Below are 21,089 nucleotides of genomic sequence, written 5' to 3'. Positions count from 1 at the left end.
TGTCAAAAAAGGCCAACCGTGATAGTATTCTAGAGCATTAGGTATTTTAGAAAGTTTGGGTAACTTTCTTGCAAATTCCCCCTTTCTTTGTTCCTTTTTTTTTTTTTAACACAAGTGTTTTTTTTTTAATGTGAGAAAGAAGACTCAAAGGGGAAAATTTGCTATTCCATGTTCTTAGATAAACAGATTCAATATTGAAATTGTTTTTTTTTTTTTAAAGACACTGTTTGTTTTCCCTGAATTTATCTGTAAGTTTAAGGTGATACAAGTAAAAATCAACACATTTTTCAAAATTTGACATTCTGATGCAAAAGTTTAGATTGTTTTACCTTTTTTTTTTTTTTTTTTTAATTTTTAAATTTTTTTTATTTGACAGAGCACAAGCAGGGGGAGAGGCAGGGAGAGGGAGAAGCAGGTTCCCTCCCAGCAGAGAGCCCAACATGGGACTCGATCCCAGGACCCTCATGACCTGAGCCAAAGGCAGACATTTAACCAACTGAGCCACCCAGGCGCCCCTAGATTGTTTTACTTCTAAAATATTAAGCTGATGCTAAAGTTGATGTGTAAAAATAAACCAATAAAAGATTTATGCTAAAGTATTAATGCTGTTCTATCTAGTGGGCTCACAAGTCACTTGGTACTTGTACAAATGGATTCCTAGGAAAAAGAGTCCAGAAATAGGCCCAGGTCCAGCATACGAGTAAGGTGACATTTCAATTCAGTAGGGGAAAGATGGATTTTTCAGTAAATGGTATTAGGCCAACAGACTGACTACAAGAAAAATTAAGTCAGATTCCCACATTATTTCCCCCACCAAAGTAAATTCCAGGCAAATCAAAGATTTAAAATTTTAAAATCAAGGAAATAAAACCCCCCAAAACTGTGGTTGCCTCAAGTGGACAGGGCAGGGTGAGAAGTGGGCTGCAGGTTCTCTCACTGTAATAGTCCTTGAAACCGGGTGCCATGTATTGTTTTCTCCAAAGTTTTATTTACGCTATTAATAATTGAACTGTAAAATTACTTAAAGGAATAATGGGAAAAAATATTTTAAAAATTAATTTTGGAGCATGGCAGAACTCATTGGCAAGTCGGTGGGAGCGTAGGAATGGAACTGTCAAATGGAACTGTACAATCTCTTTGGAAAGCAGTTTGACAGAATCTGTCAGCTGAGAAAGCCCATTCTCCTTAGCCCACCAGTTTCTCTTCTGGGGATTGCACGTGGTTGTATTGGACACGTGGGGAAGGATGTACAAGGAGGTGCACTGCAGCATTATTTACAGTAGCAAAACACTGACAGCACGACACGTGAGCATCGGCATATGCTGGTGAAGCTGTGGGAGTTAAATTTGGTGGAACAAGCCACGGGGAAGAGCCACGTCACCCGTCTGTGCTGATGGACCACAGAGAACGCATCAGGCCGCGAAGTGAAAAAAAAAAACACAAGTGCAGAGCACAAAGGTTTAGAAACAAAAAGGACCTCTGTGCGCGGGATGTTCGATGAAGTATATGGAAGGAATTCATTGGTGGTAGTTGTCTGAAGAGAATGACTGGCAACCTGATAGCAGGCATATCCTTTTATTCTGTTTGTGTGTTTCTTTTTTTTTTTTTACTGGGAAGGTATGACTTTTCCATATAAAAATTAAAACCTAGTCAAAAATATAGTGGATTTGCTTTAAAACAGTTAAAGCAAATAAAACAGGTCCTCGTCAGCATGGATAATCTCAAAAACATGATTTAAGTGAAAACAAGACAGCTTGCAGAGAGACACATCCCATGTAATGTTGTGTAGGTCAGTTTTAAGAACCTAAAGCTGTTACTTAGGACCGTGTGTATGCAGTGGAGGTATGGAAACATCCTCAGGAATGGATACAGTTCAGGGAAGTACTTGCGGGGGGGGGGGGGGGGGGGGCGGAGAAGAAAGAGCGAGTACGACAGCCACGTGTCATAGTCCCTTTGTTACTGGTTGTCAAGTTCCAAGGAAGCAGGGCAAAAGATTAACATAAAAAAAAAATGTACGAGGTTGATGCTGCTCTTTGTGCTTTCCTTATCTATTTATTTAAATGCAAAATTATTATTTAAATTTAAAATTGTTTTAAACTTATGTCTGTTTTTTGCAGCACCCCTAGTATATTCTATTGTTAAGTGATTCCTACTGAATTGAGTAGTGCTTTTGAGAAGTCACAAATGGTCTTTCTCCCTTTTTTTTCTTTTTTTTTTTTTTTTTTTTAACCTCTGACAGCAGGTCAGCAGTGGCAATGACCCCTGGTCAGCCTGGAGTGCTTCCAAATCTGGAAACTGGGACAGCACGGATGGCTGGGGGGCCAAGTCAGAGGGGACCACGGCCCAAAGAAACACCTCCAATAACTGGGACACCACCTTTGGTCACCCCCAGGCCTACCAAGGACCAGGTGAGGAGGGGGCTCTGCCAGTGCCCGGGCCCCCCCTGAAAGTGACTGGGGGGGGCATCCGAGTTAAAAATAGAATTTAATCAGGGGCGCCTGGGTGGCTCCGTTGGTTAAGTGTCTGCCTTCGGCTCAGGTCGTGATCCTGGGGTCCTGGGATCGAGCCCCGTATCGGGCTCCCTGCTCAGCGGGAAGCCTGCTTCTCCCTCTCGCTCTGTCTCTCCCCTCCGCTTGTTCTCTCTCAAATAATAAAGAAATAAAGTCTTTAAAAAAAAAAAGATATTTTAAAAATAGAATTTAATCAAAGGAGCACTGTCAGGTGCTCTTGTCACTAATAGCAAACCTAGATTTCTGGACCCAAATGTGGGTAGTCGTTAATTATAATCTCTAGTCCCAGCTCCACGATCCATATCGGAGTCGCTTGCAGGGGCCAGGCTCACAAGGCAGGAGAGCAGAGCGGCCCCGTGGCTGTGGGAGATGGAAGAGGACGCAGTCCTCCTGTCGCCAACGGATTGATACCATTGCAGGAGACCCAGCTCACGGTCCTGGTCCTCCACGGTGCCGGGGACTGGCCATCTCCGTTTTTATATCCTCTTCCCACTCTAAAATCTTAGCAGCTGACACACATTTGTTTTAAAACCTTGGGCCCAAAAAGTGTGTGTACAGATCAAGTATGATTTATCACCTGCTGGTTTATGACGTCTGACCTAATGGTTTTTCCTTTTCCTTAACTACCTGTTTTAATGGAAATACAGAGGCAAAAGAGGAATTTGTAGACCGGGAAACAATTCAGGAATTAAGAAAAAGGGTATTTATGTCTGTTCTGAGATTAAATAAAAAGATAGAGATCCGCCCCTCATTTTTTTATGACCCGTGGATGAGCACATCCCGTGGAGGATCGAATGTGCTAGTGGCCGGGGACTTGTGCGCAGGAGACATGAAGGGCGCAGGCTCCCGCTCGTAGCAGGAGTCACGGGCCAGTGGAAGGGCTGTGACCCCACAGCTGACCCCAGTTCTGTACCAATTCGGCCCAGATCCTTCCAGTACCTTCTGTTCTTTTTCGTTTTCATTTTGGCCTTTGTCTCTCGGCTTCTCTTGGTGGTACCCTAGGGCCAAGATCCCAGGGCATTTTTCTGTCTAATGGTAAAAGGACACGTGAGGCCATCAGGGTGGGAGACAGAGGCCCAGACAGCGGGAGGAGGAAGTGGGGGTGGGGGGAAGCCTGCAGCAGCGTATGTACCCGACAGAGACCACTGTTCAAATGGGAGGCTGCGGGCGCTGTTAACGCCCCCTTGTCTCATTTCTTCTCTTCTCCTCCCTCCTCCCCTCTCCTTGTTCTTCCCTCACCTGTATTATCCTTGGTGTTAAAGAATTCCTTTTCAAAGATCTATTATCTGCCTTCCATCCTTCCTCCCCAATATTCGTGACTGAAAGGGTATTTGATCTGCTTATTTCCAAGTGTATAAAGTGAGAGTTACCCGTGTGCCGGCCTGGCTTGTGTACCCTCCACGGAGCTGCTCCTAGTCTGCACTTCCCTGAAGTTCCTCACACTGACAGCCTCATTATTTCTAACTTGTCTTTTGCACTAAAAGGCAGAATCCAGGGTTGGAGCCCTTGCACGGACTAGAGCACCTTCATTCCGCGTCTGCCTTATATTCCTGTGCTACAGCTTCTCTCCTTTTTTTTTTAATTGGTAACGCAGTCAGTAGTCACTATCAGAAAATGAGGTCGTTCCATTTTTATTTTGTTTTTCTTCACCGGTGATCTTCTGTGCCCACCCCTAGCCACCGGTGATGATGATGAGTGGGACGAAGACTGGGACGACCCCAAGTCCGCCGCTCCCTACTTCAAGGATTCAGAGTCAACAGAAGCAGGGGGTGCTCAGCGGGGCAACAGCCGAGCTGGCTCCTCATCCATGAAGCTGCCACTCAACAAGTAGGTTTAAAGGGCATTGGGGAACGTGAACTCCACGCAGAAACAGAGGGGAGATCCAAGGAGGCTTTCCTCTTTTCAGTGATCTGGGAAGTTTGGGGTGTCATTTGATCATTTCTATTTGGATCTTAGCTTTAGAAGCTTATTGGAAGAATTTTTTTTTTTTCTTTTTAAAGTGAAATATTTGTTCTGTTTAATGATCTGCCAAATACTGTTTTTACCTTTGTCAACTCCATGGCACATTGAGGTCTCATTGCTGATGTCAGAAGAAAGCTAAAAATAATAATAATAATAATAATAACTCCTTTAACTGTTTTCCTATTTGTTGATCACTTACTGTGGGCCAGGCATTGCGCAGAGTGGCTTCCATGAGCTGTCATGTGACCCTCGTATCCCTTTGTAGTACATAGACTCTGTTTCACTATGGGAAGAACTGAAGCCCAGAGAGGTTAAGTAAGTGTCCAGGCTTGCACAGCTGGTAAGTCAGGATCCCAGTCATTCCTTCAGTCTCTCAACTACTATGCCTAGTATGTTGTAAGACTTTGTTTCACTTAGATTTCTCTGAGATATAAAACGAGAAGAGTTTGGAACAGTACTTGTAGACTCAGTGCCTGACAGGGAAGCATGTGGGAAGGGGTGAGTGTGGACAGAGCACCGTGGGATTCCCCGCGGGACAGACCTGCATGAGTCTGTAGTTCACACAGTTAGCTCGAAGGAGACACAATTTATGACTTCCCTAGGAATCCTCAAATTCTCTTCTTACAGCAGTGTGCTTAATAGAGTTTTTCTAAAATTACCACCACTGTTTCTCCGTGTTCCAAGTCCATGATTCAGAGCAGGAAGGAATGTTAATCTGTGTCTGGAAACAGTTGTAAACAGAATGTTTGCTGTGTACCTGGATGTCAAGGTCTGGGTCTAGATCCACACATGGAAGTTTGAGTCCTACTGGTTCCCCTCTGTATGTTTACATAGCATCAAGTGATTAGATGAGCTGGCTTTTAGCTACAAGTTCTTCCTACTTGTCTATCTACTTTCTTCCATTATGTCTTTTCATGTTCAGTTGCATGCATTATAAAATTAGTCATTCACATTGACTCTATCCTTTTCTTAGAGTGGAAGGTGAAGTTCTCAGTGTGGTCTGCAGTGATGTAAATTAGCATAAATTACAAGTGCATTGGAACCCATTTTACTGTAAAGTATCTCTCAGCCCCATTTTGACAACGAGGAAGCGCAGACCCCATCATGTGTGTGGCCTAGCGTTCCTGGCTGCTGGTTAGGGAGGCTCTGCCTCATGCCCAGGCTCCTGACCCTGCTTTCCCTGCCTTCCTGTGCCCCACACTCACCTGCTCTCCTCTGCTGTATGATCTTGGGAAGTGGGGTGACCCGTTTGAGCCTCAGTTTCCATATCTCTGAAGTGAAGGGGCTGGCTTTAATTTAAAATGCTCGAAAATTTCAGTTCAGGCTGAAACCAAATCAGAGGAATCCTAAATTGACCCGGAACCTCTGAGGCATCCCTCTCTCCCTCTCTCTCTGGTGCTGAGAGCTGTTTAAAATCCTGTGGCTCTTTTTTTATTATTACTATTTAACTAGACTAGTATATAAATGACAACAGTCATTAAAATTTTTTAAAGTATTAACATTTTTCAGCAGTTAATCCATTTTATATGACAGCCGTGTTCCTGTCATGGAGCATAAACCTTACACTAGAAGAGATTAGAAATTGAAGTATACTCAAGCATTATGAGAATCCATCTTGATAATACTGAAAGAATTAATAAATTGCACTGCTCTTCAATAAGTATTAAATGAATCGGCCCTAGAGGTTTGCTGTGATCCCTAAGAATACTGAAGGAAATGTGAAATGGGACCTCTGCACTCAGAGGCTTATGGTCTAGTCAGGGAATTGTCACTCTGTGTAATCCCCCAATTTTTTCCATCAATATTTTCTAGCAAAAGTACAGGTTATTTAATAAAACTGTTCCAGATTAGTCCATTATGCATTTCGTGTATTCCTATAACTCCTCTGGGTCTTGGAAATACAAATACTTTCTCTAAGGTACTTCTAGTCTGCTGTAATGTGTAAATGGATTATGGTGATTAAGCATGATAAATTATATAGCAGAAGTATGCTCAGAATGTTGAAGAAGCCCAGAGAGAGTACCTGAGGCTGTAGGGAATACTTTCAAAGAGATGATGACATAATTAGAGATAAGTTTAATTTATGAATATATATACTAGGCTCTTTATATAACTCTCTCATTTAATTCCCTCATTCATTTAATTCACTTATCTTAAAAGGCAGGTCATATTGGTCCCATTCCTCCCACAAGGAGACTGGAGCTCTAAAGGTCACATAGCTATTAATTGTTGGAGTTGGAATTCAAACCCAAGACCATTCAGCTCCTAGACCCCTCTTTGTTCTCTCGCGTATGAGCTGTGCTTAAAGACTGCCTAGGGGGGCGCCTGGGTGGCTCAGTCGTTAAGCGTCTGCCTTCGGTTCAGGTCATGATCCCAGGGTCCTGGGATCAAGTCCCACATCAGGCTCCCTGCTCAGCGGGGAGTCTGCTTCTCCCTCTACCACTCCCCCTGCTTGTGTTCCCTCTCTTGCTGCGTCTCTGTCAAATAAATAAATAAAATCTTTTAAATAAATAAATAAATAAATAAAATAAAGACTGCCTAGGGAAAAGAGGTAAGTCATGTGAGGATGAAGGAAAAGACAGGCCCCTGAGACCATCACATTGGCTTTTAATTTGGTATATGAATGAAATAGAAGTAGTGTAGCTGGTTTTTTGCAGGAATAATATTTCTTTTTCTGTTGTAGGTATTTTGCTTTCTGAGGGTCTTTTTTTTTTTCCTGTTTATTAAAAGAAATTCTAAAACCCAAATTAATCTTGTCCTCTTTAGAAGTAGTGCTTTGGATGGCTGTATGTTTATTCCAGCTTTTCTCTGATTTTAGAACGTTTGGGGTCTCTTTACTAAGGAGGAGACTGGTTTTCTTTTGTGTCTTGTAAGCCAGTTCTGAAGATGAGTCTAAAAGAAAATGGCACAAGTGCTTATGAACAGTGACGGTTTCTCTGGGATAATTGTGGCCTCCTGCAGGGACTATGTTGAAAGGCAGCTTCAATTTGGATACAAATGCTGGTGTGTGGCCACTGCCCCATGTGTTCAACTCCAGGGGCTGTGCTCGGTACTTTCTCCTCCCGTGCCCCAGGGGACAGTTTTCTAGGCTGCCCTTCACTCTCTGTGGGGTGGTAGAGTGTTTCCGATCCAGTTAAGCAAATAGAGCGCCCATAAATATCACACCTTCTGGAGTCAGACTGTTCTCTTACCAGATAAAGCTTAATTAAATGACTAATTGGCCATTGAACAATCTGATTACATTAGGTTTCATTTACCAGTTTTCCTAGTCTTGCTACATCTGAAAGGCAGAACAAGGTTAAAACTCTTGTATTAAGGAAATGTGGACCAGAGTTGTAGAATTCTATAAGGAAAGACCTAAGACTCACACACGGGCATTTATCTTCATGACTAGATTTCCTGGATTTGCAAAACCTGGAATGGAACAGTATTTGTTGGCCAAGCAACTAGCAAAACCCAAAGAGAAAATTCCTATTATTGTAAGTTTGTTCACTTTTGTTTGCTTCCTTTGTTTCTAATTAAGCTCTTTTTATGATATCTTAAAGCTAAGAGGGTTATTAGTCTTCTGGAGGGTATTTTTAACACATTTAATGCTCCAAATAACTGACGGTATGTATTAGTATTGTAAGAGTAGTAAAGATAATTGGCATCAAGTGATGCCTGTTGTTATATTTAGATATTTTTTAATTTTTACCTCTATGACTATTAGTAATTGAACCAACCACGTCTGTAGTATATATTCTTTTAATAATTTTTCTTCTCTAAAGTGTCTTGAAGACATGCTGTCTTCCTGCCAACTCTGTATATTTAGCTAATAAGCCCAATTCAGATATTTAGGTTTCTGCCCTGGCAAAGTGCATGCTTATTATCCAAATAAGATGCCCTTTCCACTGCGCTGGTAATAATTAGTCTTTCCTCCAATAAAGCAGCTGTCAGGTCATAGTAAGGACTAAGCAAATACAAGCTAGGAGTTAGTGACACCATTAAGAATCTCTCTCTCAGAATAACTTGATTATTACATAACATGACATAGGCTCTCTGTTTTCACCCAAATGTTGATTGCTGATAGATTTTCTTTCTAAGCATTATCTAGTGCTATATTTCCAGATGAATTCTGGAAAAGAGAACTCTGGCTATCTTTTGACCCTATTGACTTAACCCTGTAACTATAGGATGGGGACGGGGTTAGGGGAGAGTCTTGAGTGTAATTATCATAGGCCCAAACAAGGAGGAGGAAACATCTGGTCTTACTCTAATAATCTCTAGGTCCTGGGAAACTTGATAAAGTGCAAAAATGATACTGGATTTTTATTATTATTATTATTACTATTATTATTATTTGTTCCTACATCTTTGAAAAGCTTGAAATCCTAGAAACTCCAGAAAAAAGGGCTGTGACTAAGAGCCCCTTTCCTCCTTTTTCCCTCAAAGCAAATTTGGGGTAATTATCTTCTGAGTGGTTAGATTAAAGATTATTTTAACTTTAAAATTTTTTCTTCAGACTTTTTAGTAAATACTGAACATGTATTATTGTTGTTTTCACTAAATTTAAAACTCTACAGGACTAAAAGCCCTCAAAGGGGACTTTACCACAAGCACGATAGTGTTGTAGCTAAAGTACCCCAGCGTGGGAGTTGTCCCGTAAGTGTCACGTAGACCTGGGCCCCCTATACCCTGTAAGCAAGCCACCTGTGCAGGCTCCTTGCATGGAAAGGGAAGCTGAGGGATAATGCCTTCGAGTCTTCAGAAAACCAAGAAAAAGCAGATACGTGGTTCTTTGCTCTTAAGGCACAGTAACCCTGCCCGCTAATAAAATGTGAGCCCCTGGATATTGGGCCCTAGTTGATCAGAGTGGCCTCTCTTGGTCCCACTCACTGAGGGCGGTTTCCAGAGATTCCTGCCCTATAGCTTTCAGGGTTTTGCCCTATAGCCCAGGGATCTGGGCTCCTCCCTGAGGAGTCATAGTAGCTTATTGTCAAGATCTTCTCTTTAGTCCCTTAGTAAGATTGTTTGAGCCCTGGTCACCTCCCTGACTTCATAACCTCTGAAGTTTCTTACCCCACCCTACTTTTTCTTTCTTCCACCTTTAAAAAGAATTAGGACTGAGTATACAGAAAGTGAAAGTAAGCATTGAGAAAGTTTGAGGGCAGTTTGACATTGTCAAGACATCCAGGTGTGTAATTTCATATTTCACAAAACTACCAGTCTGTGCTAGATTGGAAATCTTTTAAAACCAGCCCTTCATCACAAATGACTAAGACAACTGGACTAGAGAGAGGAAATTGTGTTCCATCCTACACTCCCCTAGAGGAGAGGGAGACAGACATCTCTTCTCCATGGCCTGAGATGCCCACATGGAGAGCAGAAGGGTTTGTCCTAGCAAGTGTGTCTTTAAATATATAACCTTATCAGGAACAGAGAGCATTCATAGAACTTCTCAAAGAGCAAGAATGACCCTCCACAGGACTTGTAGTCCTAAAAAGAATCATTTGATGATTTATCAAATATATTGACTATTTTTCCATATTACAAAATTAACTCTCCCTGAAACGTTGTGTAGGTTGGAGATTATGGCCCAATGTGGGTTTATCCTACCTCTACGTTTGACTGTGTGGTAGCAGATCCCAGGAAAGGCTCCAAAATGTACGGTCTGAAAAGCTACATTGAATATCAGTTAACACCTACTGTAAGTATCGACGTTATCAAAAACAGAATCATGCATGCATTCCTAGCTAAAATTTGCTTTTTTCTTCATTTTCCATAGTTGGCATTGGTAATGTTTTCTTCTCTTTCCCTTGTATTTTAGAACACTAATCGATCTGTAAACCACAGGTATAAGCACTTTGACTGGTTATATGAACGTCTCCTGGTTAAGTTTGGGTCAGCCATTCCAATTCCTTCTCTCCCAGATAAGCAAGTCACAGGTGAGTGCGTGTGACACTCAGATGACAAGTAATGAGACAGCAGAGCATTTGTCCTAATGTATATCAGTAATGACATTTTCCATCTTCTGGAAGAACAAGATGTAGGCGTTTGGAAGATACTGTACGTGTATATATACTGCATATAGTATGTACACCTAACGAGAATGTTTTAATAAAATTTCCTATCAGAGTTCTTATACACGTATCTTAAGTTCTAGCAAAGGCATTGTGTCCTTCTTGCTACATGATTTCCTGTAAAAGTAATATGTGAATTCTTTAAATACGAAAAATGACACCTGAGAAAATAGAAATGATCCAAATAGCTTGAAATGGAAATAAAAATGTACGATCCAAATGATGTCGTGCAGTCCAGCCGTGTTGCTTTCATTAGAGGTATGGAAGCATCAGATACAGAAGCCACAGAGCATCCAGGTATTAACGTAAGAAGTTGTCAAGTTTTCCACTCAATTATTTTGGTGACTATTAATATTTAAATGTTTTTGTTTATCATTGATAATGACTCTGTCCTGTTTCTTATTTATTTAACGTGTCCTGTTTGCCCTGCTCCCCCTGCCTCAAATGATCCTCTGGTAGATAATTCACAGTGCTACCAAAGCCCCTTGTAAATATGCAGTCAGAGAGTATTTGTTTCTCTCTGCTTTGAGAACTGTCACTGATTTTTTTTTTAATCTCCAGCCTTGTATAGAACCTGGAATATCAGTACTCAGAACTCAGTATGTTTGTCTTGGAATAAATATGTAAAGAGGCTGAGCTTTACTGAAGATTAGAAAGAGTTTAGTATGTGGCTAGAAAATTTGCAGCTAAATGAAACTAGTAAGTATAGAAAGGAGAGGATCAAAGATGAGAGTAAGGCCTAAAAGGTCAGCACTGGAGAGGCCTCGAAGGAAGAGCGACCTCGAAGGGCTGACATGAGCCCGGTGGGAGGATGCATGGAATCTGTGAAGGAAAGCTTCTTTCCTGGGGGTCAGGGAAGACAGAGAGGGCTGAGTCCTCATTCAGCAGGAGCTGAGGTGGGTAGTTGGAGAGGTAAGGGGAGTCTGGCAGCCAGATGGCAGAGCCAGCTCTACACACTTCCAGTGTCGTGGAGACAGGTGTCCCTGCCTGCCGGGTGTCCCCTGCACACTGCTCGTGCACGTCCTCAAGTCAGAGCCATTCGGCAGGCTCTGGTCCACACTGCTGAAACAGGGCTTCGAATCTGATTCCAGAGCTTGCTCTGTGAACGTACGCGATGTGACTCAGCTAGTCCTGAGCTAGAACGAGTTACTTTAGGATAAGAAAGTCACTCTCCTTAAAACTTTACTTTGTGCTTTACTTTGCTGTATGTTTAGGTTTCTGTGAAATTTTTTGAGGAGATGGAAAGTTTTGTTTTTACAGAAGTTGTTTTGATTGTGACCTTTTTTTTTTTTCTGGAAAACTTTTCAAAAATTTCCTACTGTGCGTAGCTGAGAGTGGGGCTGCATTGCCCAATGGCTGAGACAGCCTGGCTGTCACCTGGGGTGCTCCTGCACGTCCCTCCTGGAGCCAGGGTGGCTGAGTGGAGGCCGCGGATGGGAGGCCAGGTTGGTGTAGACTGATGGCGGCTTCCTTCCACCCCAAGGGGTCATCATGCCCCCCATTCAGATACTCACTATCCCTCCTTATTGTTTGACATCACAGCTTTCCTTTCACAAATAAATTGAAATGGATTTCCATGAAAACTTCAGTTCTGCCTTTCTCCTTGTTTTCAAATTTCAGTCTGTTTCTTGAGTTTTATGTTCTCCTCTGTCAGCTTGGTTAGCACAGTATGTGCTTCATGGTGTCCGAATAAACAGACTAATGAGCTACTTGAGGGTTGTAGGGATTTCTCCTGTCTTTTAGGCTTTAATACATTGTTTATCCTGGACCAAGATAACTCAGTGCTATTTTAAAGCATCGTAGAGTCACAGTTCTCCCCCCATACGAAGGTTTGGTTTTTTTAAAGTGCAGGCTCGAAGCCAAGGGGGTGTCATAGAAAAGCAAGAAAGCAACAGCCGCTCAGTCTGAAGAAAGTTGAGCTTTGATTCACTGACTGGGATATGTGCCGAGGAAACCGAAAAGCACAGAAGCCACTTTTATTTCTCCCTTCTCTCGTTTGCCTCCTGCCTGTGGTCCCCACAAGATCATTATTATATAAACTCGCCTCTCACTTACATCCTGGAGAAGAGAGAAAGGAATGCCAAGTAGATGATGTCATGATATTTCTGTGGACTTGATAATCATTCCATGAGAAACTTACAGCTAACATTTTTTATTTGTTGATAGATTTTGTTTTTTTGTGAAATAATATTGAATGAATCTGGTTTTATTCCTGGGTGCAAACTGGTATACTCACATACTTGGTAAAAACCTAAGGTTTGTTGAAAATGGGGAATCAGAAACCCCCCTCCCCCGACCTTCTTTCTAGTTCTCTGGAATCTGGTAGGAAAATCCTAACGAGCACAAAATAACAATCTGAAGTCAGAGTTTGGAAATAAACCAGCAAAAAATTTTTCAGGAGGGATAAGAATCGTTAATGAATGAATGAATTCCAGTCAATGAGTACGTTATAAACTCTCCACTTTCTCCTAATGGAGAATTCAGTATAACCCAGGTTCATGTTGACTTACTGGGTCTTTTCTGCCCAGAAGGTGGGTCATCTTCTTTCCAAGGGGTGAGACTTTGTTTCTTTGTAGTTTAAGGTTCTGTAGCACTTAATCTCTACTCCTAGGAAGTGCAAAAATTGAATTGTTTTAAAATACAGGAAGTGTCTAGACCCAGCATGCTGTTCAAGTGACACCTTTTAGGTAATGAGTTTTTGCTGTGTGGCTCTGTAGTGCTCTTCTCTTTAAAAGAAATTTGTGCTTATTTGTACTTATAATTTCTAAAGGAAAGGCCAGGCTGCATTTTTTAAAATTTATTTGTAAATTTCTATACAGTAAACGCACTCCTTTTGGTGTATAGTTTTAAGAGTTTTGACAACTATCACTACAGTCTTACACCCCCCGCTGTATTCAACCATCACTCCCCCAGATTCCCTTGAGCTGCCCCTTTATACTCAGCCCCTCCCCCTAGTTCTAACCCATGACAGCCTGATGGGTTCTTTGTCTCTACAGTTTTGCCTTTTCCAGAATATCATTATAAATGGAAGCATATAGACCTACCTCAAGAAGCAAGAAAAATCTCAAACAACCTAACCTTACACCTAAAGAGCTAGAAAAAGAAGAACAAACAAAGCCCAAAACCAGTAGAAAAAAGGAAATAATACAGAGCAGAAATAAATGAAATAGAAACTAAAAAAAGCAATAGAACAGATCGATGAAACCAGGAGCTGGTTGCAGAAAAAAAATGGAAGCATACAGCGTGTGTCTTCTGCTTGTGGCTTTGTTCACTTGGCATCGTGCATTTGAGATTCACGTATCTTGTGGGTATCAGTTTATCGGTTCACTCGTTGGAAGACATTTGGGTTTCCAGTTTGGGGCATTTATAAATAAAGCTGCTAGAAACATTTACATACAAGTTTTTGTATGAATGTAAGTTATCATTTCTCTTGGGTGAATACCTAAAGATAGAATGACAGGGTCATTTGGCAAGTGTAAGTGTCATGTTTAAGAAATTGCCTGTTTTCCAGAGTGGCTATTCCGTCTTGGAATCCCCACCAGCAGTGGATGAGAGTTTCGGGGGCTCCACATCCTTACTTGCACTTTTCGATAGTGTCAGTTTTTCTCTGTTCTAACAAATCTATTAGATATGTAGTAGTACCTCATCATGGATTTAATTTGCCTTTCCCTTGTAACTAGTGGTATTGAACATCTTTTCATGTGCTCATTTCCCTTCCATATATTTTCTTTGGTGAAGTGTCTGTTTAAATCTTTTGCCCATTTCTCATTAGGTTGTTTTCTCATTATGGAATTTTGATATCTTTATATTCTGGAAACAAGTCTTCTGTCAAATAATGTGATTTGCAAATAATTTGTCCCGGGCATGGCTTGTCTTTCTCTCAACAGTGTCCTTTGCATAACAAAAGCTTTTAATTTTAATGAAGTTCAAAGTACCAATTGTTTCTTTTATGGATTATGCTTCAGATATCATGACAAAAACCTCTTTGCCTTAGCCCAAGTTCCTGGTAATATTTTCTCCAGAAAGTTTTGTAGTTTTAGGTGCATTTTGAGTTAGTGTTTGTGTAAGATGTGAGGTATGATAAGGCAGAGGTTTATGTTACGCATCTGGGTATCCAGTAGTTCTCACACTATCTGTTGAAAAGAGTATTCTTTCTCTGTTGAATTTCCTTTGCATTTTGTCAAAAATCAATTGAACATATTCGTGTGGTTTTATTTCTGGACTGTATTCTGTTCTGTTGATTTATGTGTCCATCCTTATGCTAATACGACACTGTCTTAATTAGTAAATCTTTAAATCGGGTAGTATAAATCCTCCAACTTGGTTCTTTTTCAAAATAGTTGTGGACTATTTTTCATTTGCCTTTCCATATTCATTTGAGTTAGTTTGTGGATACCTATAAATAATCATGCTGGGACTTTGATTGGTATACATACAGTTTGTAATTGTTACATCTTCCTGATGTAGTGACTCTTTTGTAATTATGAAATGTGTCCTCTTGTCTCTAGTGAAATTTCCTGTGTTAAAATCTATTTTGTCTGATATTAATATAGTCACTCCAGTTCTCGTATGGTTACTGTGTGCAAGGCATATCTTTTCCCGTCTTTTACTTTCAGGCTGTTAGTGTCTTTGAATCTGTATCTCTTGTTGACAACATTGTTGGAGCTTGGTTTTTTATCAGGTCGGGAAACCTCTACATTTTGATTAGAGTTTTTGGACCATTCATATTTACTAATTATTGACCCAGTTAGGTTTACGTTTGCCATTTTGATATTTTCTGTGTGTCTTGTTTGTTCCATTCCTCTTTTACTGCCTTTCTTTTGTGTTAAATATTTTCTGATGTGCTGTTTTAATTCCTCTCATTTTTCCACTAAATTTTAAAAATTATTTTCTTAGTTGTTTCCTCAGTGGATACAATATGCATCTTTCTATAATGTTACAGTGCACTTCATATTAATACTCAATTATGGTAAAATTCATAGAAACTTTTCTCCAGTATAGCTCTGTTTCCCTCTCTCTTTTTATGCTCCTGTCATCATATATTTTATATCTATATCTGTTATAAATTGAACAATACAATATGATAATTATTGCTTTCTACAATCTTATGTCTTTAAAAGAAATTAAGAGAAGAAATTAGAAAAAAATGCATCTTTTATGTTAATCCATGTATTTCTGCTGCTCTTCATTTCTCTCTGTGAATTTGGGTAATTTCCTTTTAGCCGGAGGCAGTATTTTTTTTAGCCTGAAGGACTTCCTCTAATATTTCTTTAATACAGGTCTGCTATTGGTTAATTCTCTCATCTTTGTTTATCTGGGAATGTCTTTGTTTTGCCTTTATTTCTGAAGGATAGGGGTACTGGTTGTAGAATTCATGGCTGACAGTTTTCCTTTCAGCATGATGAATTTGTCTTTCCATTGCTTCTGACCTCCATTGTGTCATTCACACACCCACACCCACCCACACACACACACACACACCTCCATTGTGTCAGATTCTCACACACACACACACACACACACACACACACACACACACACACACCATACATCGTGAGGCATTTTTCACTTGCTGCTGCCAAGATTTTGTTTCTGTCTTTCAGCAGTTTGATTCTGCTGTATCGTGGTGTGGTTATCTTCATATTTATCCTAGCCAGGTTTGTTTAAAGTTTTCCATCAAATTTGGGAAACTTTCCCCTGTTACTACTGCAGATAAATTTTCTTCTTCTCTCTTCTCCTTTGGGGATTCCCATTACCGGTATCTTGGTGTGCTGTATGTTTTCTGAGGCCCTGTTCATTGTGCTTCCATTTTTTTTTCTCTCTATGCTTCAGATTAGATAACGTCTATTAATCTGCAGATTCCCAGATTCTTTCTTCTGCCATCTTGAATCTGCATTTGAGCCCCTATAGTGAATTTTTAATTTCAGTTATTGTATTTTCAACTCCAGACTTTTCATTTTAATTTTTTATAAGTTCTGTCTTTTTCTTGAGAATCTTTGTTTTGATTCCATGTCATATTTCTCTGTACATTTTTAAACATGACTTCCTTTAGTTCTTTGAATGTATTTCTAGAAGCTGCTTTGTGTGCGAAATTCAACATCCAGAAACATTAAGGGACAGTTCCCATTGACTACTTTTTTGTTGATATGGGTCATACCTTGTTATATCTTTGCACTCTCTTAATTTTTTGTTGAAAACTGAACAGTTTAAAGAATATATTTTAGCAATTCTCGATTCTGATTTTTCCTCTCTGAAGGTTGTTGTTTCTATTGTATTTGTTTGGTAAGTAACTTGCTTAGGCTCTGAAATCTCTCTCCCCTGAAGTTGTTATTTTTGTGTTTTTTTTCTTTTAAGTTTGGCTTCCTGGGGTTCACCGTTGTGTCTGTGTAGATTTGTGGTAAGCCTGCCTTCCACTAAGACTTCTGTCCTCTGCTTCTGGATCTCTGTGTGGGTAGGAGACTGCATTCAAAGCTCAGATAATTTTCAAGTTGGCTGTCCTGGCTTTTACTTTTTTGTGGGCCTTTTTGTGTCTCCTTTACAAGTGTGTGCAGCCACAGAGTTGGCCAGGGGTATGTGGCTGGCTTGGATCCCATCTGGACTCCACTGTTTCTGCACACAGCCTCAGCCTGGAATATGCTTGGCCCAACCAGGCAACCTTGGCTAGTGGAGCCATTGGCCCTTTCTGTTCCCCAGCCTCTGGATTGTCCCTGCCACCACCACCGAGCACAGGCATGTCCCCCCGCTCCAGGTCAGGCCAGCCTCTTAGCTCACCAGGGGACCTGCAGTGGCCAGTCTTCACAGCCTGTCCTATATGGGCAGACCTTCCGTGTCCACCGAGGAGAGGTTGGGGAGGCCGAGGGGCAGCGGGGGAGACAGGAGCAGCCCCATGCCAGACATTTCCATGCTGCAGATTTCCACGCTGCTTGCATAAAGTTCAGCCGTTTTGCAAATATAAACACTTCTCAGATGGCTGTTTGCCTTTGGTTGATTTCCAAAACACTTATTTTTGGTGGGTTCTGTCCAGCTTTATAATTGTTTTGGGGGGATGGGAATAGCTGATTGCCTCACTCGACTGTAGCTGGAACTTTCATCTCCAGAAGCCTTTTAACTAATAGTGGTTTTGTTTGGGAGGCTTATAAAAATGTCCAGTGTTCACTTGATGACTGGTATGTCAGGCTTGTTAAGCTGATTTTCTGCTCTTAAAACAGAAATATCACTCATTAAGCTATCTTTTAGAATGGTCATAAGCTCTGAGATGGTAGCTTTTACTACCGCATTAATGGAAAATGGCTTTTTCTATTTTTGGCTTAAGTAATTTGAAAAACCAAACGGAATAAAGAGCTCAGTCATTCTGAGTTACTTTTCATAAATACTAAGTTTAAGTTTGTGTATCTGAGATTATATTGCATTAGGACACATTTTTATAAATATAGAAATTTTATGCCCTTTGTAAGAATTATTTATTAAATTCCATTTTCTTGCCCCCTTTCTTGCCCCATAAGGCTTCATATGGTCACACAGAACGGGCATAGTCTTAGTTTATCAAAGTTTTTCATACCAAGATAAGATTTGCTTTTGAATTTGTTGAGTACTTAGGGATCCTTGAAGAAAATCGCACTTTGTGGCTGTGCTTTTTCTTGTCACAATTAAAAAGCTTGTTAATTTGTTAAATCAGAATCTCATTCTTATAAACTAAAATGTCTGTTGTATCTTTCCTGTGTCTCTCTGAGCATTTGCTGTGTTACAGCTTATTTTTAGGTTAGTGAGAAATTACCATGGTCTTTACCTTTTACTAAATAATGTTCTACCAAGTACCCGTAGATACAAACGGCTTTTCCTTTGTGGTGACGGTAACTCGCTTTACACTGCAGTGTGCATCACTCTTGCTGTGCCCCTTGCAGGTCGCTTCGAAGAAGAGTTTATCAAAATGCGCATGGAGAGGCTCCAGGCATGGATGACCAGGATGTGTCGTCACCCAGTAATCTCAGAAAGTGAGCTTTTCCAGCAATTTCTAAATTTCCGAGATGAAAAGGTAGGACCTGTTATTATGATAGTCTTAGGTCATATTGAGAATTGTCACGTTCACATCAATTTTATGTCTGAAAGTTAAAATTATGTCAGTTAGCTATTTCTCATTTCCTCCAAAGACAAAGGGGACAGAAACCTAGGTCTTCACCGTAGGAAATAAGTCACACTATGTGGAAGAATGCTTGCCAGAATGGTTTTCCATAAATTGGGAATGGATTGGCCCAGAGTTGGCAGGAAGTGAATGATGTGATAGGGTGAGGAATTTTTTTCCCTAGATGCTTTTAAAAATACCCAAACTGGATCCAGGATATTATCCATATGAAGTGAGGGAAATAGAGTGAATGATTTCTTGAGATCCTTTCTTTTTTTTTTTTTTTTTTAAAGATTTTATTTATTTGGCAGAGAGAGACAAAGCGAGAGAAGGAACACAAGTAGGGGGAGTGGGAGAGAGAGGAGCAGGCTTCCTGCTGAGCAGGGAGCCTGATGCGGGGCTCGATCCCAGGACCCTGGGACCATGACCTGAGCCGAAGGCAGATGCTTAATAACTGAGCCACCCAGGTGGTGATTAACATAACATTAAAAAAAAAAAAAAAATCCTATTTTGACCTTGCAGTGTGGTAACGTCATGAAAAGAAAAGTAGATTCAGAAGTGGACCATCCTTCTCAAAACCGAGTCATTTTTTCCAGAACTATAGTTGCATGTCCAGAGTAAATGCTGGTCTGTCTTTGTCCCCGTGGATAGTCATTCTGCCAATGGCTGCGTGTTCTTTGTTGAGAATCAAGAAAACATTGGCTGTTTGACATCTCATTATTGTCTGCTTTGGAAATAGTTTTCTCTCTCTCTCAGTAAGCTTTTACTCTATAGTTTATCTTTTTATCCTGTAAAGATGGTTTCTCCATATTTCTCTCATAACAAATATTATGTATCTTAGAAAACAGTGCAAAGAATAAAAGCATAAGTTACCTCAGATGCCAACAGCAGATACAAAATAAGTTAGAATCCTAGAAAAAAAGTCATGAGATTATTTTCATGTCTAATCAAATACTAGAATATTATATACTTTGTTGGAACTTTCAGACAGATTTACTTGCTAAACTTCTTTGTAGTACTTTTCCCTTGTTAATGTGAACACATTTATAATAAGTATAAATAATCTGGCTCTGTGTATGCTTACAGACATAGGCGTACACTTAATGTAGTATAAAATATTTGGGCCTTATTCTCAGTTGCTGCTTATTTCTAGAATTGGCAGGCTCATTTGAGTGGGTTGCATGTAACCAGGACAGGAGCTAGGAAACAGGGAGGTGCTTCAGCATTTTTTGTCTAGATCGTAGCTCTGGCCTTGCAAGGTGCCCTGGAAAACTGATTTCTCTGGTGATATGTACTGTTCAGCCATAGTATGCCCTGTAACCATATAGTGGTGGAACTAGGTTCTTTGAGTGAGTTACTTTGTTACTTTGTAAACTACATGGAATCCCCTCCCAAGTTTGTTGCCTTTAACAGAAGTCCTGATTTTCCAAAGATTTGATTTAGAAAGCACTTCTAAAGGTTGTGTCTTATACAGAATATTATTATTAAAAATACTAATACATCTAGACACTGGGGTTTGGGTGGATTTGATACAATAGGAAAAAGAAAGAACTTGGAGTCAGGGCTCTGCTTCTAGCTCCTACTGTGATCTTGGCCACGGCATTGAATCTCTGCGTCACAGTTTCCTCACCTGCTAAATGACTGTGTAAAACTAGATAATCACTAAAAACTGGGATTCTTTGGCCAGAAGTAGCTTGTGTAGATGGATGGACATAGTAAGTTTTCTGTTACTAGAATAAGTGGTCAGTATGATAGCTGGATATAAGACATTACATATTTACATACCAACAATAAATGAAAACAAAATGAAAGTCTAAAAAAAACTATCAGAATAGCATAAAAATATATCTAGGAATAGTATAAGAAAATGTACAGAAAAACTCTACATAAAAAACTATGAAACATTTTTGAGAGAAATAAAACCTGGCTAAGTGTTCCAATACTGTTTCGTGGATTGACGAGCAGAAGAGATGCTATACATGTGGAAAATCAAAGCACTAAGAATAGCCAAAGTACTCTTGAAAAAGAATGACGTGGGAGGAGGGCTTTATTGGATATTAAGACTCATTACAAAGCTAAAATAATTTTAAAAGCATGGTATTGGCATAAGGATAGACCATGGAACAGAATAGAGTTGGATGCTTGATTCATGGCAAAGATAGTGCCAGCAACAGTGGAGATAGGACAGTCTTTCCAGTCAGTGGTGCTGGATCAGCTGAATGGCGTCATTGAGGAAAAATGAGATTTGGTCACCACCTCACGACAGTCTACTGTTGATTTTGTTAGGGATGACACCGGAATCGTGGCCCTGTCTATTAAAGGTATTTATAGGTGAAATGATACTACGTCTGGGACTTCCAATAAAATCAGCAAGAAGAAAATAAAAGGTAGAATGGAAGAGAATAGAAAAACCAAGACTGGCAAAATGTTGATAAATGT

General features: G+C 40.3%; 1 protein-coding gene across 3 annotated transcripts in view; it reads left to right on the top strand.

Moving 5' to 3' along the window:
• The window catches only part of SNX9 (sorting nexin 9), a 106,948-nt gene that overhangs the window by 66,354 nt on the left and 19,505 nt on the right, over window positions 1–21,089 (top strand). For 2 of the 3 annotated variants that reach the window (XM_078054519.1, XM_078054517.1), the window contains exons 5-10: window positions 2,240–2,408; window positions 4,187–4,337; window positions 7,867–7,951; window positions 10,033–10,158; window positions 10,279–10,396; window positions 18,433–18,563. In XM_078054519.1, coding sequence (XP_077910645.1) covers window positions 2,240–2,408; window positions 4,187–4,337; window positions 7,867–7,951; window positions 10,033–10,158; window positions 10,279–10,396; window positions 18,433–18,563 — 780 coding nt within the window. The remainder of the gene's footprint in view (window positions 1–2,239; window positions 2,409–4,186; window positions 4,338–7,866; window positions 7,952–10,032; window positions 10,159–10,278; window positions 10,397–18,432; window positions 18,564–21,089) is intronic. The other variant, XM_078054518.1, reaches the window with a different exon arrangement.

The sequence above is a fragment of the Halichoerus grypus genome, chromosome 9 (genome assembly GCF_964656455.1).
Source record: "Halichoerus grypus chromosome 9, mHalGry1.hap1.1, whole genome shotgun sequence".
Lineage (NCBI taxonomy): Eukaryota > Metazoa > Chordata > Mammalia > Carnivora > Phocidae > Halichoerus > Halichoerus grypus.
This window is presented reverse-complemented; position numbering and strand designations above follow the sequence as displayed.